Below are 24,764 nucleotides of genomic sequence, written 5' to 3' on the forward strand. Positions count from 1 at the left end.
ATATGTACTTTAATAAGCTTAGCCAAAAGATTTCCTAGGAATATTTCTAGATATTACTCAGATATACGATGGAAGAAGTAATCAGTGTGAAGTACAAAATGTCACAGACTCCATTACTTCAGTTTTGGTCGGAAGTCACACCATGTCCCTGCTTTTGCGATGGTTTTTAATGTTTTTGTTCTCTCAGCCAGCACTTTACCTGCCCAAGAACTGACAGAAATGCCTGTTTCAGCTTCCTGTTCCCCCAAATCAGGACATACGCATGGCATGAAGGATACAAGGTCCCAATAACCTGGGAAAAAAAAAAGGCTCCCTTCTTCAAACCCATAGAAAGCCAAACGGACATAATTACAAACAAAGAGTATATAGCAAATAACAAGAGAAAGGAGATCACTGTTTGCAGAGCCGTCACATGTGCCTTGGTGCTGGGGTCTTGGGATCCTTTGCTATAGGCCTGCATCTTCCTGAGATGTTTGCAAAGGGAGTAGATTAACAACAGAAAACAGATCAAGGATGTAAAAAATGGTACAAGTATCACTAGATGAAGTACAGCTACATTTGAAATGGTATATACAGTGTCCCTTGGTTCAGTCTTCCAAGTGACATTTTCTTCACATTCTTTCACCCTCATTTTCTCATGTCCAGCTATCAGTGCAATCTGAAGAAGCAATAGCATCAAAGTCCCCAGCAGTACCCCTAAAATGACACTCTTCACTCTTCTCTTCAAGCGAAGAAAAACAAGGTTGGAGAAATTTGCTATTCTGAGCAAATAAAATATGCTCAGGCCAGCAGCAAGCCAGGTACTAAAATGGTTGGTTATTAACCAGGCAGTTAGAAAAAAATTTTCTTTACCACTTTGCAAAACTGGATTAAGCACAGTTACAAACAAATTTATTATTATTACCCAAAGCAAGCCAATCCTGGAGACAGCCAGAGCGGTGAGAATTTGATCAGCAAAGGAGAACTTTCCTTTTCTGACCCAGTCAATGTAGTTCACCAGTACTATGAAAATATTGGCAAAATTTCCAACAACAAATTCTGCCGTGACTAAGACCAAAATGCTCCATACTAAATTTATCATATCTGAAAAATCAGAAAATACAGGCCTATTACTGGTCTTGATTTCTCTAATAACTGACTTTGACTTTTAAGTGCTGTTGACTTCTGGATGGACAGTTCAGTTGTTTCTTTTAAATCCTGTGACCACTGTCAAATAGGAAAGCAACAGGGTATGCTTGTGGATTAATTCAATCCTGCCTTTATAGAAAACAGTTTTTTCCCAGAGAGCCAAAATTAGCTCTTATTCATACACCTTGCCACAGATCAGCATATTTCATAGCTAATCTTAGAGGGAAAGTTGCATTCTAATTTGCAAGAATGCAAATAAAGAGATATTCTATTTCAGTATTAAGAAGTTTTTCCTTGTTTTACCTCTCTATAATTTGTGTAAGTCTACTTTAGTTTCTTAAAAGTAAAATTTTAGATTTTAAAACAGCAACCATACAGTGAATATCTAAATCATTTGATGAAGCTTTGTTTGATTTAGAATCATCAACACTACCGATTCATTTTTAATGCTAAATTTATATAGAAAAAAATTCCAAAATTTTGTAATCAAAAGCAGCAAGGTCTTTCTTGTGAAACCAAGAAGACCAACTGTATTACTTACTTTTCTCTTGTCCCTGAGAAAAAATACCCAATGCCCAAAATGAAGGAAGGAAAGGTTTATTCAGCTCACAATTTGTGGAGATTTCAGTCCATAATCAGTTGGTTCCAAGGCAGAGTGGCTTGACTGATGGGCAACTGTTCATGGTAACAGAAAACAGCAAAAGCAGCAAGAGCAAAACAGGGAGAGAACAAGCCTCTTTTTCTCCCTTATATTGTATGCAAGGTACCCACCCTCAGGTGGGTGTAGCACTCATAATATTTCTGTGCCCTGCTCTTGCACAGGGTGAGGATGTTTAAAAAGTGAGGACCCTGGCCCCCTGCTGAACCACTTAGTCAAACTTGTAAACTCCTTAAATTGACACAATGAACAACATCCTAGAGCACTAAGGGTATGTCCTCCATGTGCTAGGATGTAGAACTAGTAAGTTAACATAGTTAAACTTCCAGACTTCTCAAGTTGACACAATGTATCAACCATTACACCTATTCTCTTTAAAATCTGGTAACTGATAACTAATTCATATGTATTACTTTATTCTTTAGAATCTGAAAAGCATACCTGTTATAGTCTGGGGTATTGCAAGGGGAGCAATACAATACAGGACACATATTTTATAAGATTATTTATAATAGTCACCTAAAGAATCATATACAAAGAAAGTACAGGAAATCTGTCCACACACTAAAGGCCAAAGAACCAGCTGAGGGCCTGGGTCCCAAGGTAATATCCTGCATGAGTCCAGCTGGAGACTTAGAGCCCATAACAATGCTTCCCACGAATCCAACTGGAGGCCTAGAGCCCATGACAATATTTCATGCAGACATGTTTTATGGATCTGCACTGGGAAGGCCCAAGGATCAGTGTTGGAAATTAGAAAGTCTATACCAGTGGGATGAAGGATCTGTGCTAGCGGGCTAAAGGATCTGAACTGGAGGCAGGAAGTGATGTTTAAATTAAGAACCAGAGCACACCCTGAAAAGTACCATACAGTACTCATCTACAGCAAGAGTGAGGTCCTGAGCTCCTCTGATGAGGACAGCCAAGTTCCTATCAGGAAAGCCAATGTGACAAGCTTCTCCAGAAAACTGAGCAGTGTACCACTTTCCCCTCCAGAGCCAGGAAAGGATGATGATCAAAGTTAGGACCAGAGCTCCCCCAAAGTGAACCATAGCTATTCTCAATGACAGTAAGGTCCCAAGCTCCTTGAGAACAGCCAAGTTCATCCAGAAAGCCAGCATAACAAGCTCCTCCAGGAAAACCAACAGCTCCTTACAGCCTCTAACAGCACCCAACAGCTTCGAAACTTCTTCCTCTCCATTTCTGCCGCTTAAGCTGCTGGCAATAATCCACAGGTAGACCTCCCACACCCAGCACCATGTTGGTTCAGTTCAGGTGGGTGTTACAAGTTGACCACCAGTTGTTAATCTACCACAGTACATATATATGTGCACAAGTACACACACAAGCATGCAGGCACATATCTCTTATGGACTGAAGAAATTATTGTCCTGTAACCTTCAAAGTGAAAAATGTGTTTCAGGGGGCTGTATATGTTTAAATAATGCTTTCTCCTTCAGACTTTTTAGCGCTTTAATATTTACAAACATATCTCTCATGTCTAGGCCTTTGATAAAGCTAATCTCTTATGTTCAGTTAATATTTAAATATTAATTATTTATTTGAAATAATCAGCAATTTTCTTAGTACTTCTTATTTAATATATGTTCTTCATTGTAGAACCAAGACTTCTCCATATGTAAGTGTTCAGTTTTATCTTTCTCTAGTTGGTTCACTTTGATGATTTACATTTTTAAGATTCATAGATGTTAAATTAGCCCCAAGTTACAGATTTTGTTCCTTCTAAGTGTTTATAGTTAACTGTTTTTATGAGAGGAGGCTGATGTCACATTGCCATAAAAAATTAGATTCTCTGCTTATACAAGCTTGATCTTAGACTCTGCTTTAAAATTTCTCTCAGCTTCAGGACAATCACCTGTAAAACACAGAGAAGTAATAACCAATTTGGCTTCAATTCAGGTAGCGTTCATATGCTAATTGAATGAAGTACTTCCAGTTTGCTCTATCTGATTTAGGGTAGGAGCCAGAGACTGTTCAGTATTCACTTGATCCTGTGTAATCTAGACTTAAAATTTACCTGTGAAGGTGTGGACATGTAATTCAGCAGTGATCTCCAGAACTGGGAAGAATTAAAGTAATTTCATGCAAGGATTTCCTCTTATGCATAACATATGAAGTAAAAGAAAGATATCTTCCTGCAATGACTTGCATAAGAAAATAAGTGGTTGAAATTATATTTGAAATTCACCAGAGACCTGCGCAAGCAAAGAAGAGCAGCTACACTGAAATCCTGTTGAAGAGAGTCTGTATGAAGAGCCAATTTATATATCCATGAAATCACTATCAAATCCAAACATGATTTCTTCTTTTTGCAGAAAATTAAAAATTATTCCTAGGAGTATACATGTAAATGCAAACCTTTCAAATGCCAAACAGTTTTGTAAATCAGAACAGAGCTGGATGATTATAATTAGTGGTTTCAAAGCTTTTTACAATGTCATAATATTTAATATAGTCTGATAATCACATGTAGATTGATAAAGGAAACAAAGAAACACAACTTAGAGTCCAGAAATTAACAATTGTGTTCTTGGCACAATGATTTTTTAAAAGGTATCACAGAAATTCAATGAGAAAGTATTACTTTTGTAAACAAATGATACTAATAAACCTGAGTAATGATGAACTTAGGCTATTACTTCAGACCATACACAAAAATTAACTCAAAATTGACCTCCAACTTAAATATAAAAACTAATGCAGTAAAGCATTTAGAAGAGACAAAAGAAGAAAAGTTGTTTTTTAACTTTGATTAGGCAGACTTCTTAGATACCTCAAAACCATGGCGCATACATTTAAAAATTAATAACATGGACTGTAATATTTAAAGGTTTCCCCTGATATCAAGATTATAGAGAAAAATTCATCAAACTACACAGATCAACAGAATGCAACAAGAAACATAGTCTACCAATATGCTAACACAAAAAAGAAATTCATAGACTAAAAATCAAAAGATGGAAAACAATATCCCATACAACAGGAACCTGAAAACAAGCAGGACTTTCAGAGAGTGTACTTCAGGCCAAAGCTGGTCAAATGAGGCAAAGAACAGCATTACATAGTGGCTCACAGAACTAACTATTCAACTTAAAGAGATAACAGTTATAAATATATATGCACTAAACCACGGTGCACCCAACTTTATAAAATGAAGACTAATAGACAAAAAAGCAGAAACAGCAATACAGTTATAATGGGGGACCTTAGAGTAACTCACTACTGCAAGTAGACCAACTGTATCTCACGTTGAAAAAATCTGAAAAAGGATTTGATGTGAGTAGCTATTCTTGGATAACAGCTTACCTGTTGTTGAATCCTCACCACAGGCCCTGACTAGGGGAAAATTTAACAAGAAGAATTTGATCTCAAAGTAGCATTCCAATAAATCGAATGCGAAACTGCGGTTTACATTTTAAGCTATTTACATAGTTTAACTCCTAAGTAAATCCTGTTATTCTCCACATATTTTTATAAATGAGCCTTTTTGCCTAAGAACCCTATCATTATCCAATTGTGATACAGAAGATGTACAGTTTACTTTTATTTGTCCATTGATTCCTAAAATTCTTTCTTTAGAAATAGGAGCTTGTTTATAAAATATATCATTTATTTTATCTTTCTTATGAGAAGAATTTTACATGTACTAAATCTTCTTGTAGTTATCCTCTGATGAGTTTAAGATTGTTTATGAATCATTTGTTTGAGCAATGCAACATAAATTAAAAATATGCTCAATTTCTAAATCTCAAAGTATTCAGGTTGACTTGACCTTTGTTGTTGGCTAATGTGCCTTATTACCCACAATAACAGTCTTTACAAAATTACTTAGACATTGTCCAAAAAAGCATTAAGTGAGATACATGAAAATGACAATGATGGAAGCTAAAAGAAAGAAATTTAAATGGTACGTATGATCAGAGTCCAGCATGCTGAGTGGAAGACTTCAGGGTGGCAGAAGAACACTAATATCCTGCTCCATGGCTTCTAAGAATACATTTGCCTCCTGCTTCATCAAGACTAACCTAAAATCAACATACTTCTTATGAATTTATTTGCTATTTTTTCCTTTGCTGCATTCTAAAAATTATGGCAAAAATAACCCCCAAAAATAAAGCTCTGGAATTTTTGTTTGCTTATGGGAGTTTTTATATAGATGTTTCCATTATCATCTATACAATACTACAATACATCATCTTTATTTCATTCAAAAAGCTAGGAGTTTGAATGTTTTCATTATAAAGGAATGATAAATACTTTAGGAAATCTGAGCATGGTGGCACATGCCTTTAATCCCAGCACTCAGGAGGAATCCTGGGGCAGGAGGATTGTCATGAATTGAAGGCCAACCTGGGTATGTAAAGAGATCAAGGCCAGCCTGAACTGCATAGCAAGACCTTGTCTCAAAAAATAAAACAAAGAAACAAACAAAAAAATGACCAAAATACTTTCGGAGCTAAATACATATAAGCTTATTTAAGCATTACACAATGTATGTATGTATTCAAATGTCACATGGTGGGACCCTATTAATGTAAAATTTTTATATTTTTATGAATAATTAAAATGAATTCAATTTTTTAAAAGACTTAAAAGGGAAAAAATTTTATTTCATAGTTTAATACCGTCATTACCAATAAAATTTCCTCAACAGCTTACTTACATGCCCAACCATTGAATTCTCGGGGGTTTTTTTCACAGTGAAATTAGCACTCATATATACGAATATATACAAACATTACATTAAATATACATCATACTTCAACAAAATTACTTTGCCATCTGTCTTTTGTTCTTCAACAAAGTACAAAACAAATTCATGATAACAAAATATTTGCCCAAGTGACAAGTGTACATGTGCATAGTCACACACATACAAACATTTTTAGTATATGCTTGCGATTAGGATCTTCAGAAGTAACAATATGAATATAATTATTATTCAAAGTATATGATATCTGTACTAAAATTCATTGGAAATTCACTAATTCCTTCTTTTTTGAAATGTGTATTGTAAGTAATTACATTAAAAAGTTTTTTAAGTATCTAGGAAAATCTAGACATTTAATATTTGGGGGTTTGTATCAAGATTAGCACTAAAAGTGTGGAGTTATAGTTCCTGTTTACCTCTCCTTTTTCCAAATAGTTTTCTTTAAAAGGGCTTTTTTAAACTTTTAACTTGGATTTCCTAATAACGTAATTTCCTTTCCTCTTTATTCAGCAAGAATCAAAATACAGTGGTATTGGGGCTGGGGATTTAGCTCAGTGGCACAGCGCCTGCCTGACAAGCATGAGGTCGTGAGTTTGATTCCTGGTACCAGAAATAAAACAAAACAAAACAAAAAAATACAATGGTATCTATGAGAATGTCATTACAGTTTAATTTTATATTTCACTAAATTACTATTTCTGCTTTTAAAACAATTTTATGTTTAAATATGACACAGATGTAGAACTGAAATCCACCATAAAAGAAACAATTATACCATGTTACCACATCTTGTCAAAAAATGGAATTTGTAGCTAACCAATTTGCCAGCTAACCAGACATTCTGCCATCCATTCTTTCCTATTGATACTAATTCCCTTCCCTCTCCCTTCTTTAGTATCCCAATTGTTACAATAAAGGTTAACTTGTTTCACCTTAGTTGTGTCATCAATTTAATGAATTTTGAAATATTTTATTAGCGTATGTTTGTAATGCGTAATAATTACATTCGTCTTGGGGAAATGGTCATATAAATATTTAATCTTGCTCATTTTTACTCCTTCACCTCATCCCACCTTCCCCACCTTTCTGTCCCCATCCTTCCTTCTCATTCCCTTTCCCTCTCCAAAGAGTTTACCTGTCCATTTCTACCACCTCTCTTCAAATTATTTATAGTTTCGGTTCCTCCTAGTAATGAAACCATGCAATATTTAAACTGCCACAATAAAATTGAAAACTAATGTAATAAATTTTAAAACTAATTTTACCAATTTTTGAACTTTGACTCTCTGAAACTGCTGAATTTTTTATAGTATCTAGATGGTTCCTTTCTATTTTCTACATTAATAATTATATACAAAGCTCAAATTTGTTCCATTTCTTTGTTAGATAGGTTCTGTTGTAAAACTTACACATATGCCTTTCTGTTCTGGGTTGTCAAAAACGGAGATGAATCCAAGATAATCTTGGAAGCCATATGTTAAAGATAGCCAAACTTTGAGGATATTGTATTTGCTACTAAGTGCTGCATGTAACTTAATAAAATCTGTAATATTAAAATGGCTTTCTGGCTCCCACTTGGACTGTCTTGAGATGTAAATTCTCCAGGAGTATACCTTACCCATAATCCAATTCAGCAATAGTCAAGGGAGATAATAATGAAGAACATGAAAAAGGTAGAGCATGAAGCCACAGGGAATGCTGGGTAAGGGAGCTCCTCCCTGAGATCAGGCACAGGGACTAATCAGGTATTTCCAAGTTAAGTCACTGTAAGTGGTTCCACAGAGCCCACTTAGGTTCTACCGCTGCTGTGGACCATTCTCTTTTAATGTTTCTCCCATTGTCTTGTGAATGAGAGTGTTGGTATTCTTTCCAAGTACTCTGACCTCAATTATCCATTTTATACTTGAAGATAGGGAAAGAAGGAGGGTATTCATTCTGAGTTTATTTATCTCCAGATCATGAGGAACTACATCCAAAAGTGGTAAGAACTACCTATTATCCAGAAACTCTGCGCTTGAAACTGAAGTTTTTGTTTTGAAATAGAGACTGCCTCATAGGACCGTGGGTTGTATTCACAGGGAGGTACAGATGTGTTCTATGTGTGCGGTGAAGAGTACAGTTGGTGATTTAAGAATAGACATAAAAATGTGGCAGATAGTAGGCAGCTCACCAAAATTCTTATTCTCCTCTTCTCCCTGACCACACATGACACTGCACCTCCTAGTCTCTTGTGCAGTTAAGTGTGATCAAGTGACTGGGTTCTAGCCAATAGACTATGCGGATTGATGGGTTAAAACTCTGTGTCCCCCTAAAAGATAAAATTCTAATGAATTTCAGAGAAAAAAATTACTGAACATCGTGCTATTAAAAAATTAGAGATTATCCCTTACTCTTTGAAGGTGAAAAATAATTTACCATTCTTCAGATGAAACTCTATATCCCCTTTAAGTACTTCTCAGCTCCCCTAACATACACACACACACACACACACACACAAACACACACACTTGCAAATAACCCCTGAGAAGCTATGAGATGTGTTGAAGGTGCTATCTATAGCCTGAATCAATGAATAACTGCAAAAAAAAAGGATGAATGGAGTACTATTCAGCTGTAAAAAGGAATGCAAAAGATTGCTATGTATTGTGATGGAGTCATTCCTCGTTATACTTTTACAAAGAAAAATAGACAGTACACATAGAATGCTATATATTAGCTAAGAAAAGGTAAACGTTCTAATCCATAGGAAAGGAAAGCAATGAAAGGAAAGAAACTAGGCTTCTCTGAACACATTGTTTTGAAGTTTTTATTTTAGTACCAAGAAAATTCATTAAACAGTCATAAACAAAATTACAAAATGAAATACTAATCTGCAAAAATCAAAATCAAAAAAGGCACTTATGTGATGGATAGTTTAACTAAAAAGTAAACTTGGTTCAAACGATCTTAAGACATAATTTTTCCTCATTAGGATATACCTTAGTAGAAATCTTAAAGCTGTTGTCAAATATTGCTAGAAAGTAACCCAAGTATTATTAATTTAAAAGTGCTATACACAGAGATGTACACAAAAATATGTAAATGTACTCTTAGAGGCCAAACTTTTCAGCATGAGAAAAAAAGAAATAGACATTAAAATTTGAATTGGAAGTACCATTATAAACTCACTAGAAATTTTTAAAAGAAGCTCTTCTGGTTAAGAGCATGATAATATTTACTTCAGAATTTATTGTACCTATGTAAATAAACGTGCCAACCACCAGCCACTGGTAAGAGAAAGGAATGGCTAAGAGGTTGGAATTAGGCTTAAAATGTATCAAGCAGGGTATATAGCTCAGCAGCACAGTGCCTGCCTGGTAAGGTCCTCAGTTTGATTCTCAGTACTAAAAAAAAAAAAAACAGAAAACAAATAGGTATCAAAAAGTCATCACAAGGTGTAATGAAGCAAATTCAAAACTAAGCATCTATACACAATGTATACATTTAATATTTTTAGATGCTCTCTGCCATCCCCAAGTTTCAAAGTTGGGGTACTGCTAGGCTTAGCAGTACATTTAACTTTTGTTTTAAAACAATAGAACTGCTATCCAAAGAGCCTAGGCCAGTGTTATCCCCACCTGTAATGCATGAAGACAATGAGTACTCTCAGTGTTTCCAATGTGCCTTCCCCATCTCTCCCTTTTCTTTCAATTTTCTTGTTTTCAGCTCAGGTATCTTCTATTAACTTACCTTCACTGATCACTGATTGTCTGTACTGTGCTCAAACTATTAATAAGCTAGCAAATGAGTCACTCATCTCCAACATCAAATTTTTCTTGTCCAGTGTTTTCATGTGAATTCTTCGTATAACCATCTTTCCAAAATTTCTCACCTTTTTTAGCAATAATCGTGACTGTGTGCACGTGTGAGTGTGTGTGTGTGTGTGTGTACACATGCGTATACACACATGAGAAATTGAACCCAGGGCCTTCACACTATGCTACAACCCCAGCCCTTTTTAGTTTTTCTTTGAAATAGAGACTCTCTAAATTACTAAGGCTGGACTCTAAACTGAGCCTCCTGCCTCAGCCTCCCCACATGCTGGAATTACAGGCATTCACTGCCAGGACCTGCTTAGTCTTGATAAAAGACTGATAATTCCAACCTCTTAGCCATTGTTTTCCCTTACCGGTGGCAGGTGGTTGGCATGTTTGTTTGCATATGTACAATAAATTCTGAAGTAAATATTACCATGCAGAAATGGACATGATTTCTATTCTGTCAGGCCATTCCTATGTGAAACTTAGGTGATTCCGTGTGTTATCTGCATTTGGATTCAAAGTACTACAACAATAGAATGCTACGACCTTGTATTCCTTATAAGGGCTGAAGTGCAAAGGAGATTTTGGGACTCATGTTCAGCTTCGGGAGTTCATCCACACACTACAAAAAAGACCCACTTTCCACATTCCTGTTCCTCAGTGCAGTTTCATGGTGGAGCAGTGGGGTGTTTTTCTTCTCCCCCAGCAATTGCCTTTATCACCAGCTATGTATTTTTCACTCAAATGTGGGGTTTCTTAGTGTTCCCATCACTCCCACAGTAACAAACTACTACCAATCCATGTAGCATCCTGGTTAAAAGTGGCTTTCCTCCTCCCACCCCAGTGGCAACACATGGCTTTTACCTCGTGTCCGTACAGGAATCTGCGGCAGGCACCCTTCCTGGCCTCCCTGAGTACCAATCAATGTCTCTTATCAGTGCAAAGTCTATCATGAGATTAACCGGTCCCCTTCTAGCAGCAAATGGCCTTTGCCTGGTATTCATGAACAATCCATTATAGATAGTTGTTTGCCTTTTCTCAGTGGCAGGTGGCTTCTGCCTCGTGTCCATATGGGACCCAGAGAAAATTTTCTGTCCATCTGTAGCAGCAGACCTCCAACATATGTCATTGCAGGTCCAGAGGAAGTTTCTTACTCGATTTGGTTCCAGAGCTTTTTGCTTGTTATCAGTAGGGTCCAAATTACAGTGGATAGTGCTCCTCAGTCGGCAGTGGCAGATCTTGCTTATTGAAGCACTCAGTACATAAGCTGTTCTCTTGCTTGCCCCCCAACAGTAGCCAATGACCACCTTTCAATTCTATGGGGTCTAAAATGCAGGCAGCCTTCTCTAGTATTTTTTTTTTTTTTTGGTACCTTGTGCTTGCCAGGCAGTCACTGTGCCACTGAGGTATATCCCCATCCCCTTCTCTAGTGCTTAGTTCAAACTTAAGTGGACCACATTCCCATGTACTTTAGATTCTGCTGCTGCTATAATAAATTATCACAAATTCAGTAACTTAAACACCACAATTTTACAGTTTTATACATCAGAATTCTAACACAGGACTCAGCTAAAATTCAAGTTGTCAGCAGGGTTGCACTGCTATCTGGAGGCCATAAGAGAAAATCAATTTCCTTGCTATTTCCAGCTACTAGAAAACATTTATAATCTACTTCTTTTGGCTTTTCTCCTCTCCTCTCCCTTCTTTCCTCTCTCTAGCTAAGACAAAGGCTCTACATTTAAGGAAGCCTTTAATTAGAGCTTCCTAAATAATCCAGGTGCATATCCTTGATCACATGTGCGAAGTTCTCACACCAAGTGAGGTCCCAGGATTAAAATATAAACAGATTTTGAGGGTCATTATTCTGCCTACCATGCCATGTATAAGAATCTTTCCTGGATCTCCTGACCTGTCTCCAGTCCTTCTTGCAAACCCTTAACAGCAGCCCAGAGAAAAGTGGCAGCGATTACAAATCACACTGTACCTGGGGATTCCACGGATCCTAAACTGAATTTATAACCTACTATTAAACAATATAATAATTGGTTAAAGTTGGACCCATTTTTTTCTGACATACGTTTATGGTAGATACTTCTCTCTCAGTCCTACCAAGATGAAACAACTTTAGCTGGAAGGGCTCATCATCTTTTGTAATTCGGTTTACCTGCTTACCTTGCAATCTCAGCTCTGAGTTCAAAGTAAACGACTTTGTGGCCCAGTAGTTTATCCTCCTTGTTAGAGTAGAAGCAATTTCTCCCCTACCTCTAGAGGAATTCTCAAATTATTTCCCATAATACATGCATGAATATATACATATACATCACACTCTTCCATACACATGGTTTACAAACATCAATTTTTTTCAATTTTTAATGGAAGATCAATAGTAGATGATGTCTCATGAAACATCGTTGGCCTCTGTAACCAAGAATACAACAGATTTTATTTATTTTTTTATTTTAAAGAGAATAAAAAATAATTTTAAAAAAATTTGAAACGATACAGAATTTCAAAAAACAAGATATGAATTCAACAATGGTTTTTAGATTGCATATTGTTGTCTTCAAAGTAGTTGTTCACATCAGCAGATATAAGCATGCAAAATTGGTCAAAAAAATTTAAGCATTAACTACGCCTTTCAATAAACCAATAGAAACTAGTAGTACAATTATCTTAACTATCGTGTGTGTGTGTGTGTGTGTGTGTGTGTGTGTATTTTTTTTCCTTTCTTTCTTTGCTTTCTCCTTTCCCTCATTCCACTTGTTCTTTCCTTTTGAGCAGTTTCTTTCCTTTCCACAGCATCTATTGTACCTTTCAGATTTTATTTACTCTTTCAGGCTCTTACAACAGATTTTAATAATTTGACAATTATGTTCCATTATCTAAAAGAAGTAGAGAAGGGAAAGGAGAAAAAAATCTAGAAATGAGTACACATTTAGCTATGAGAATATTCTATATAAATGCGTCAGATTTGGTATAAAATTTTTTTAATACTAGGATCAACAGAAAAATGAGAAATTATAGCTTTCAAGGTCTCAGTGTTTTTTTATAGTGACAGGTCTTCAGAAAACGCTGAATTTGTTTGAAATGCTGACAGACCAAAGACTCCATCAGAATCATAATTATATGATTAATTCTATACTTCATCCTGAGAAAAATTAGCTGCCTTCACTTTAAAAATATTATTTGGTAGAAAGCAAAACAGAGAGTTTTAAGTAACTGATCAATGACTAAAGGCAAAATTGGTTTGTTTTTTTGTTTTGTTTTGTTTTTTTTCTAAGCTAATCAGGAACAGGCATGAGAAGGGATTGGCACAAGGAAGAAATGGAAGACAGAATAAGAACACATAGTCTTATATAGTTGGAGATAAAAGATGCAGGGACTTAATGATTTCTCTGTGAATGCTGAATAGCTCTATGAATTGTTTCAGTTTTAAGATAGAAAAGATTTTAATTGTGTATTGAAACTATACCCATTCTCCTGGTCATTCATTTTGCACTGCTCTTCAGCTCTATACCAGTATTTTAGAGGCTGTCATAAGTAATCAGTTCCTCTAGCTTCTGGGGTGCCACTGGTACCATAAAATATCAGACGAAATTGTATCTGGGAACACACAATTAAGCTTTACAAATTTCAAAATGATCTGGTATTTCTGTCAGTTATGTCATTAGAATATACAGAAACAGAAGTACACTAGCCTACAATAATTATAATTTGAATAGCTACTATAGATAATCAGTACTGGGGAGATATGGGAGTGTGAACAAAGATTTTCAGACCTAGACTGTAATAGAAGGTTATGATTGCAAACCACGCAGGTGCAATAATCCATGAATGTAGGTTTTATTGATGACAACTACAGTGCTTTCTAGTTAAAATGGAAGCTTAGTGAAGGTGATGAAATGTGTATCATTTAAACATCAGAAAAGCAATGTGGCTATGGGAGACGGATTATGTTAATTTAAGGGTTTTAAGGGTATGGAAGTACTTCAAATGTTAGCAGTATTTCAAGCTTTGCAGCCTAGCCCAGGTTTCTCATGTGCACTTGCATGTTGAAATAAAACTGCAAATTTGATACTTAATCTGATCTCATTTGTGGGAATATGATTTTGTATATATGCAATGCAAAATCAAAAGGTAGCAGGGGTGTTATTGTTTGATTTGCTTTAGAAATTTGCTACCTGCAAGCTAAATAGTCCTAGTAAGTATACAGGAAGACCCATAGCCTATGACTATGCCCTAACAGTACAATTAAATACATCAAAAAGAGAGCAATCACATAGCACACAAACAGGAGTTTTAACCCGATCTAGACCTTACAAGCTGTGTGCCCTTGAGAAAATTACATAATTTCACTTAGCCTTTTCACTTGAAAGTGAAAATACTGGTGCGACATTCCGTACACGTTATATAACACGCCGGTGGCCGCTCTTCCACTGGTTAACTCTGAATACCACTGCAAGCTGACAGGAAGGGGCGGAGCGCCGTAGCAGCGAGCGCCGTCGCAGCGAGCGGGGACTGCAGGACGCGCAGGTGTGCGCTCGGCGGCCGCTTTACCCTCGGGTGCTGGCTGTGGCAGAGGTCTGCGGAGACTGCAGGGGCCTCCGGCTTCAGGCGCTGGGCGGACGGTGACAGCTGCTCCATGGCCCCTGCGGCGCCTCCCTCCTCCTTGGCCATCCGGGCCTCAAGCCCAGCAGCGGCCCCCTCTTCATACGGGGTCTTTTGCAAGGGGCTCTCCCGTACCCTGCTCGCCTTCTTCGAGCTGGCCTGGCAGCTGCGCATCAACTTCCCCTATTTCTACGTCGCGGGCTCTGTGATCCTGAACATCCGCTTACAGGTACACATATAAAGCCGCGAGCAAGCTGCGGGCCTCCGGAGGCCACCAGGATGGCGGACTCCCAGGAGGACTCGGGGCACTGTGAACCACTCAGTCTCGCGAGAGTTCTCGGGGGCCGTCTGCGCGTGCGCTGTTCACTCCTCGCGCTGTCTCTGGGCAGTGGCGGAAATCCTGTTGACACTAGGTAAGGGAGAGATGCGGTTCCGGGAAAGGAAGCATTTCATCTAAGGCCCACGAAAATGTTAAGAAGCCACGTATCTTTAAACTGGACTCCAGACAGATTTCAGGACAAGACAAAAGCCACAGAATACATTATGAAAAAGGAAGGCCAATTTTTTTTTCAGAAAAAAAAGTGACGTGAATAACAAATTTACGGTGTAAATTAAAATTAAGCAGTCAGTGAACTTCAGAAATAGCGGACTGGATTGTAAGCCAGACACTGAAGAAGAAAGCCATGGTGTTAAAGGTATGAAGTGGAAGGCGTGTATTTCTTCACCCCACAAGAAAAACATTGGAATTCTCAGTAAAAAACAAAACTATGCAAAAACACATCTTCCAAAAATACTGGACCTGAAACGCTACGAGATTTTGAACAAATGGTGGAAGCGTGAGAAAATGGAGTCTAACTTCGTGTGAACAGCGCTTGGATTAGGACCTTGGGGGCAGAGAAAAGGAAATGTAGTCATAGCGTAAAACTTGGATATTTTGTGAATAACATTTAAATAATTACAATGCAAATGTGTATGATTTTCATCTTTAAAGGAATACTTAATCATGACTATAAAGAAGAATATAAATATTATTAGCCATGATGTACAAATACATAGACAAGTGGCAGTGTTGGAAAAGGGGGAGGAGGTAAATAAAATGGTTTAATGTACTAAAAATTGTGAAGTTGAGAGCAATCTGTTGTGGAGGAGAAAGAAAATATTATTAGTCATAATGTTTCTAAAACAGTAATATAACTGTATTAAAGGGAAAACTTGATAGGGCAAAAGACTATGATGTCAACAGAAAGTGCTGAAAGATGGGGAGTTCAGTGGGATTTCTCAAAAAGTACTGTTAAAAGCACCCGGTATATTTGAGTATATTGGAGATGTTTCATTTTTTCAAAGTCCAGGAATGGATTAGTAATGTGCAGATACTTCAAATTTAAGAAAACCAAACTGTGGTAATAATAAACACCAGGAAAAATAAAAAGTTCAAAACCTATACTGTGTATCTCAACTGTGGTACTAGTCATATAAAATCCCTCAATTATTTCAATATTGGCCACTGATTTAACAAAAAAATGACTAGCTTTAAGAAGATGAGAGAGAAGGGAGATGTGTGAATAATGGTGGAAAGGTGATCAAAAATCTAACATAGAAGGCTGGGCATGTTTGTCCAGCATACAGGAGGCCCTGGCTTTAATCTTTAGTCCTGAAAATAATAATCTAAGAAAGTTTACAAAAAGAAGTATAAATTATTTGCTTTTGGTGAGGGAGTTGGGCTTTTTGTTTTGTTTTGTTTTGTTTTGCAGTATTGGGATTAAACTCAAGGCCCTTACATTGAACTATACCCTCATCCCTCATCTCACACCCTCCCCCTACACATACACACTTTTCTTTTTAAAGACAGTGTTTCACTAAATTGCCCTTGCTGCTGGGCTGGAAATTCATATCCTCCTACCTCAGCCTCCCAGGGTACTCAGACTATAGATGTGCACCTCTGTGTAGACATGTATTTTTAAAAAAGAAAAACATTCAATAATAGCTAGGAGTTAGATGTGGTGGTTTCTGGAGAAAGAAAATTGGGTAGAAAAGGAAAGGCAAAGGTTTGCTAAATTACTTATTTTTAATTACGTATAATTTTATTTGATTAAAAATTAATTTAAGTAACTTTCATTTTAAAAAGTTCTTCAGGTATTTGAAATATACACCACTGGTGAGAAGCCATAGAGGAGAATAGAAATGAATTTTTAAATCACACAGACCTGGTTGGAATATATCTCTAGTTTTGTGGCCTTAGGTGAGTTCACTACTTTTCTTAAACCTGTTTCTTCAACCATTAAATGAAGGTAAGAATACCTACTTTAAATGGTTAGTCTAAGAATTAGAAATAAGCCTGCCTTAGCACCTTTTTTCTCCCTCTCTCCCTCTCCCTGTCCCATTCCCTCCATGTCTCTCTCTCACTCTGTCTCTCTCTGTCTCTCTCTGTCTCTCTCTGTCTCTCTCTCTCTCTCAGAATATCACATTAAACTGTGGACAAAGCATAAAATGGAATACAGAAGCTCTGCTTTTCCAGAGCTGGTTTTGAGTCCTAAAGGTGACAGGGTACTGACCCTGAAGGGTAGGAACGAGCCTCTAGCATGATTCTAGGTGAGATAGCTGAGCAGAAAACAAAAACAAAAACATTATTTCCTGACATAGAGGTTTAAACTGGTTATGGTGTTCTTTACTTGTGTCCAACAAACAATACATTATGATTTTAAAATAAGAAAAGTCCAAGGTCGTGAGTTCGGTTCCTGGTACCGGAGAAAAACCAAAAAAAAATAAATAAACAAATAAAATAAAATAAAATAAAATAAGAAAAATCTTGACCTGTTCAGCATCAAGTTTAGCTTTGGGTGATTTTTTTTCCCACTGTTTAGTCCTTGTCTCTAGCCAAATTTTATCTAGAACACCTTCCTCTTCCTGCTGCTTTCTTTACCATTTTTCTGCCTATATTCTTCCTGTGTCTGACGGCTAAGTTTAGATGGCATATTTTTACATTAATTTTTCACAAATTCCCCTGACCAAATAAAAGCTCTATTAATACCAACCAGTGCCATTTTCATAGGCTACCTTATTTTTTCTGAATTGTGCATTAATTTTCTAGTTTTGTTTTATATATCCAAGGAGACAGATTTTCTGGACAGTTACAGACCAGAAACCAACACATTTTCCTCTAAAATATCAAAAATACAGTTCACGGAATAAAATTAAAATCTCATGGAACTTAGAATGGTGGGCACTTACAATTTCCCAGAGACACTAATGTCACAATTTGTTACATTAAAAAAATGTGCCTGGCATTAGCAATGAAATGGTGACACAAAGTAGGTTACTTCATTTTGGTGGCAACATGAATATATGCTTCCTCTAGCTTTTTTCCTCATATCAATCATTTGCTGCATTGAAGAAATTAGGCCACTCTGTAACATACATAATTTTATCATATCCTCCAATCAGACTGGAAATTCTGAGGAGGAAAATACTGTGTCCTATCCAATTTCACATAGTATCAGCAAATATACAGTGATTCACCCTTTATTCTTCACAATTGCTCCCAAACCTTGATGTATATTTTTCTTCCCACACACTGCAATTCAGTAAAGTTTCCTAGGGAAAACACTAGATTTATGCCCTGAATAACTACTTACTATTCTAACTCACAACCTATTTTGTTCCTGTTGGCACATATAGATAACATCCATGAGGCCAATGATGTATAGGTTTCTTGCTCTATTCCCAAACCAAGCACATTGCCAGATACAAAGTGGATAATAAATGTTGCCGAATGGATAAGCCAATGCCAATATATTCAGTTATTTTATACATACTCATCAATCAGTAAAGGAAACGAAGATATTTTTCCCATTGGTATTGTCCATAAATTAACTTTTTAGGCCATCCTACATATTAGTGCAGAATTGCTCGATCATGAGAAAGCAGAAAGGTGATACAATTATCATGAATAAACAAAAAACTTGCTTATGACTATAACTGATTTTAAAATCCTGCAGATTTAAAATCTTGGGTTCTTTCACTGTAAGAAGAAAATAATGAACATAGTAATACAGTACATATAACCACAGGGCTAGAGAAGGTTTTTTTTCCAAAGTAAAACTGTGATGCCAAGAGGGGAAAGCACACACATGCACTCGCACGCATGTGCACACGCACACACACAATTGCTATCAGCATAAATTTTTAAGTTTATTAAGTTCTTAATACTGAGAATTATAAAAAGTTATTTACATACGTTATATTAATAATTTTCATATGTACATGTCTTGGTTACTTTTCTCTCATTGCTGAGACAGAGTACCTAATGCACAGAATTAAAGAAGGAAAGGTTTATTTAGCTTACAGTTAATGGAGGTTTCAGTCCATACTCAGCTGGCTCCAAGGCAGAGTGGCACATGGCAGAGGGCAACAGTTCATGGTAGTGGGAAAACACCAAAAGCAACAAGAGCAAAAGAGAGGAGAGAATGCAAGCAGCCTCTTTCGTTCCTTACACTGTATGCAAACTATCCACCTCAGGGCAAGTGTAGCACTCACACCTATAATCCCAACATTGGACCATGAATCAATCATAAACTCTACAAGCCTGCCCCATGACTTCATGAGGCTTTGGGGGACATCCAGACACAAACCATAACAGTACTCTATGAGGAAAAAATGTATTATCACTCCTCAGATAAGAGACCTAAGAGAGATACCACACCCTTCAAAATAGCATTCAAAAAAGGAAATCAATCTAACAAAGAAGTAAAAGATCTATATACTGAAAATTACAATATTCTGGAAAAGAGATCAAAGAGGACTTCAGAAAATGGAAAAATATTTCTTATTCATGGATGGGAAAAACCAACATTGTAACAATGGCCATACTTCCAAAACTGTTATAAAGATTTAATGCAATCCAAATCAAAATACACCTATTGGCACACCTTACAATTGTAGAGAAAATATTCCTAAAATTCATCTGGAAACAGAAGAGACCTAGAATAGCAAAAGCATTCCTGAGCAACAAAATCAAAACAGAAGGCATCACAATCTCTGACTTGAAATTATACTACAAAACTACTGTTATAAAATCAGCATAGTACTGGCAAAAACCAGTCCTGAGGATCAGTGGAACAGGTTAGAAGTTGCAGACACAAATACAAACTTTCTCAGCCACCTTATCTTTGACAAAAGGGCCAAATATGCTCACTCGAAGAAAGATAGACTCTTTAATAAATGGTGCTCAAAAAAACTGGCTTTCCACATGCCAAAGACTGAAACTAGACCAGTGTCTATCACCAGGCACTAAACTAAAGTCAAAATGGATCAAAAATATAAATATTAAAACAGAACACTAAGTCTATTGGAAGAAAAAGTAGGTATAAATCTTGAAGACATGGGGTAGGCAGAAAATTCATGAATAAAAACCAAACTGCATGGAAAATACTTCAAAAAATCAACAACTGGGAGGTCATATTATTGACTATTTTTGCACATTAAAAGAAATCACCATCAGAATGAAAGGACAACATACAAACTGGGAAAAAATTTTATCCAACTGTCCCTGATACAAAGAACTTTTATCTATAACATATCTATATATTTTATCTATAACAAAAATCAGACTCCAAAAATTTAAACACCCAGTCCCCAAATGGGCATCTGAGATGAAACACACTTCTCACATGAAGAAATACAAATGGCAAATGAATGTATGAAAAAATGTTCATCATCATTGGTCATTCAAAAAATGCAAATTAAAACAACACTGAGATTCCATCTCACCCCAGAAAGAATAGTTAGCACGAAAAGAAATCAGCCAATAACAAATGCTGGTGTGCTGTGTGGGAAAAGAACCTTTCTCCACTGATGGTGGGAGTGTAGACTGGTACAACCACTGTGGAAATCAGTGTGGAGATTCCTCAATAAACTAGGATTAGCAGTCCCATTTGACCCAGCTACTCCCTTTCTGGATATTTGCCCAGTGGAATTGAAGACATCATACACAGTGGTATATATGCACCCATGTTTATAACAGAGCAATAGGTAATACCTAAATATTGGAAACAACCTAAATACCCATCAACCACAGAATCGATAAAGAAAGACGTGGTATTTTTATACAATGGACTACTGCTGAGCAATAAAACTAAACTTGAGGAATTTTTAAGTAAATGGATGCAACTAGAGATTATACTCATGAATGAAATAAATAAGTCTCACATGTGTAAACATCATATTTTCTCCCCAGTGTAAGATACTACAAAAGTAAATAAGATCCACAAGGTACAATAGATATTATGAAGGGAAAAGAAACTGCTCAACAAGATAGGTAGACATAAATAGCTAAGATAATTGTACTATTAATTTCTATTAGCTCATTGAAAGAAACAGCATTTATATTGTTTGATCAATCTTACATGCCTATATCAGGTAATCTGAGCAACTACTTCGAAGATAACCATTGCAATGTAATAACCATTATTAATTTCCTATAATCTTGTTTTGAAATTCTGTATCATTTTTATTGTGTTTTAAAAATCCTCTTTAAAATAGAATGGTTTTACACCGTGGATCTCTCTACTCACTTGAACTCCCCAGATACTAATGTGTGAAGAGGAAGGTGGAACAGAACATATTAGTGGTTGTCACCTTCCTTCTTAGTGTGAACTATGGTCCATATACCCCATAATTATATGGCCCTGATGTCCCACCATAGACATGCTGCAGCTCTGTGCTGGCATGTCAACTTGCCTGCCTTATGGTACACAGGCCAGAAATTAGTCTTGTCATTTGGTACACGTAAGAGAGCTAAATCAAAATATCTCCCTGTATTAGTCAATTTTCTGTATCTGGGACAAAATATTTGACACGTACCACTTAAAGGAGAAAAGGTTTGTTTTTGGTTCATTGTTTTATTCAATTCAGTCCACGATTGGTTGGCTCCAAAGCAGCAAGACCATGGTGGAAGTGTGCAGTGGAAGAAAACAGCTCAACTTATGGAAGCCGGGAAGTAGAGAGAGACAGCACTTGGGATAAGAATGTACCCTTCCAAGTCACACCCCCAGTGACCCACCTTTTGTGATCAGGTTCCATTTCCTAATAATTCACTCAACTATGAATTCATCCAGTAATGAGCACAGCACCCCATGATTCAATCATATTACAAAAGCTCAGGGGCTGGGGATTTAGCTCAGCAGCAAAAGCGCCTGCCTGGCAAGCGCAAGGTCATGAGTTCGGTTCCCGGTACCAGAGAAAAACCCAAAAACCCAAAAACCCAAAAAAAAAAAAAAAACAAAAGCTCCACCTGTGAGCACTTTAGATTTTGAAGGACATTTTATGTCTAAACCATAGTATTCCACTCCTGGACCCCGAAAAACATGTCCATCTCATTACTTAAAATGTATTTAGTCCATCTCTAAGAGTTGCCAAAATCCTAACAGTTCCAGCACTGCTGAAACTCCAAATCCAAAGTTTCCTCTGAGACTCAAGGCAAAATCTTAATTGTAAGCCCTTGTAAAAAATCAAAAAGAAAGTTAAATATTTTCAACACACAAAAGCACAAAGTAGACATTTCCATTCCAAAAATGAAGATAGATAAATAAAAAAGGGTAAGTCCAAAGCAAAACGAGCAGGACAAATATTAAATCCTTTTGCTACTTGCACAGCACCTAGGGCAGGTTGTGGTAAGATGTGAACTTCAAACCGTTTGGGGAGCTTCACCCCTATAGCATTACTGTTTGCAGCAAACCAAATTTATACTCTAGATTCAGCCATCTCTGAAAAGCCCACCCTCCCCAAGACTACATGAGGCTTTGCAGAGGACATCTAGACACAAACCATAGCATTCCACTCCTAAACCCCCAAATACTCATGCACATCCCTTTATGCAAAAGGCATGTAGTCCATTTCTAAGAGTTGCCAAAGTCCTACAGTTTCAACGTGGCTCAAAAGTCCAAGTTCCAAGTTTCCTCTGAGATTAAAGGAAAATTCTTAGCTGTGACACACGGTAAAAGTGAAAAGAAGCTTAAACACATTCAACATTCAATGGCATAAGATAGACATTTCCATTTAAAAAGTTACAAACAGGGGGATACAAAGAAATGGGATGAATGCAAGTCCAAAATTTAGCAGGGAAAACATTAAGTCTTGTAGTTTCACATGCAGCATCTGAGGCAATCTGTGGCAAGTTGAGAGTTCCAAAGGTCTTCAATGGCTCCATGCCTGTGGTACTTCTGGTGGTTGTAGCTCCCAAGGCTTCTCTCCTGGGCCTACTTTGCACCCTCCTTACAGCTTTCCTTAGATGTCCCTCGTTCCCGCCTTTTCCAAACTTCTGAGGTGTCCACTGCCTATTTGGATTCACCTTCACAGCTTCACATACTGCCCTCTCAGGGGCACACTGCCTGGCCTTGCAGGCCTTCTAACATTGATGTGGAAACCTTCTTAGCCCCACAACTCTTGCATTCTTCATGCACCTGAAGCGGAACCACATGGATGATGCCAAGGTATGCTGTCAGTTGGAGCAGTACCCAGGAATTCCTCTCTCTTTGCTGTACGGGTTGAGTGCCTGGATCGCTGGGCATCCTGAATCCAGTTCTGAGGAACAAATTTTCTATGCTGGTGCCATTCTGGAACATGAGGCTCTAAGGCTTTCTCCTCAAAGCAAAGTCTTTCACTTTTGCAGTTTTGGTGCTTCCTGTGATCCTCTCTGGCCATTTTTTTATACTCTTGTTCCTTCTCAGCAATCAAGACCTCTTTTGTTCTATATTTGCAATCCACAGCTGTACTGGAGTTTCACTTCTAGCCCAGTTTACAACATTTTAAATCATCCTACTGGGCCCTTTGGTCTTGATTCTCAATATAGAATTGGCTAAAAGCCCCAACTTTAGCCGTGCCACAGCTTCAACATTCCACTGCCTTGAAATTTCTTCTGGAAGGTTAATTAGTTCACCACACTTAATCTCAGTCCTAAGCAAAGTCTCTGGACACCAGCAAAATGCAAACAAATCTTTTGCTAAGCCATAGCACAAATCATCTGGAGTCCAGTAGCCAATGCAATCATTCTTCCCAGCAGAAAGCTCCCAACTCTGGTTTTTACCAGCAGTATTTCTGTGAGCCTTCTGGTCTTCTGAGCTCCGACCAGAATCTCCCATACAGAACATCCTAAAGTGTTCCAGCTCTATTCTTTTAGGCAACATCTTGGAACATTTCCAATCTCTTGCCATAAGCCATTCCTAAAGCTTATTGAGCAACAAGGTCAGGTATAGTCAGAGCAATGACCTCACTCTTGGTACCAAGTTGTGCCTTAGTTACTTTTCTGTCATTGCTGGGACAAAATACTTGACACCCAAAGTCAAAGGAGGAAAGCTTTATTTAGCTCATAGTTTGTAGAGGTCTCAGTCCATAATCACTTTGTGCCAAGGCAACGTGGCATAGCAGAGTAGAAATCACAGAGTAGAAACTATACATGGCAGGCAGGAAGTAGTAAAACAAACAAAGGACCTTAGCAGCTTCTTTCTGTCCCTTTTGTACTCTATCTAGGCTACTAAGCTTAGGGAGGTGGCAAACCAATCAGTGAACTTATTTGTAATCACACACCCTTAATTTCAGCATCACACACTCTATATTCAGTCACCTGTGAAAAAGCCCCACCTATAACCACATGTGGCTTTTGGGGACATCTGGACACAAACTATAACAATATGTGTAAGTGATCTAGCTCATGTAGATTTTCTCTTATCCTTTCTTCCACATGTTTTGTAGACTGCCATTTTACATTCATTTTGTGATTCATCTTGAGTTCATTTATGTGGTATGTTTAGGACCTTCTTTTTTTCTTTTTTGTGAATAAATGTCT

At 37.2% G+C, this 24,764-nt stretch overlaps 2 protein-coding genes across 2 annotated transcripts; one reads left to right on the top strand and one right to left on the bottom strand.

The window, feature by feature from the left end:
- Window positions 1-166: 166 nt before the first annotated feature.
- On the bottom strand, window positions 167-14,962 carry LOC102027396 (taste receptor type 2 member 31-like). The gene is made up of 2 exons (XM_005379638.2): window positions 14,773-14,962; window positions 167-1,083 (listed from the first exon to the last, which is right to left on the bottom strand). The coding sequence occupies exons 1-2, from the start codon at window positions 14,960-14,962 to the stop codon at window positions 167-169; spliced, it is 1,107 nt and encodes a 368-aa protein (XP_005379695.2).
- On the top strand, window positions 13,120-16,367 carry Smim10l1 (small integral membrane protein 10 like 1). Its single transcript, XM_005378947.2, has one exon. The coding sequence runs from the start codon at window positions 14,961-14,963 to the stop codon at window positions 15,165-15,167; it is 207 nt and encodes a 68-aa protein (XP_005379004.1). The 5' UTR covers window positions 13,120-14,960; the 3' UTR covers window positions 15,168-16,367.
- The last annotated feature ends 8,397 nt before the right edge of the window (window positions 16,368-24,764 follow it).

The sequence above is a fragment of the Chinchilla lanigera genome, unplaced genomic scaffold (genome assembly GCF_000276665.1).
Source record: "Chinchilla lanigera isolate Chin_1 unplaced genomic scaffold, ChiLan1.0 scaffold00012, whole genome shotgun sequence".
NCBI lineage: Eukaryota > Metazoa > Chordata > Mammalia > Rodentia > Chinchillidae > Chinchilla > Chinchilla lanigera.

What these genes read in the sequence shown, in the direction of transcription:
- Smim10l1 (XM_005378947.2), top strand. Translation starts at nt 14,961, where the DNA reads ATGGCCCCTGCGGCGCCTCCCTCCTCCTTGGCCATCCGGGCCTCAAGC.
- LOC102027396 (XM_005379638.2), bottom strand. Translation starts at nt 14,962, where the DNA reads ATGGAGCAGCTGTCACCGTCCGCCCAGCGCCTGAAGCCGGAGGCCCCT. An exon ending in CTTCCTGTCAGCTTGCAGTG is followed by an intron (nt 1,084 to 14,772) that starts GTATTCAGAGTT and finishes CTGATTTTTCAG; the next exon opens with ATATGATAAATTTAGTATGG.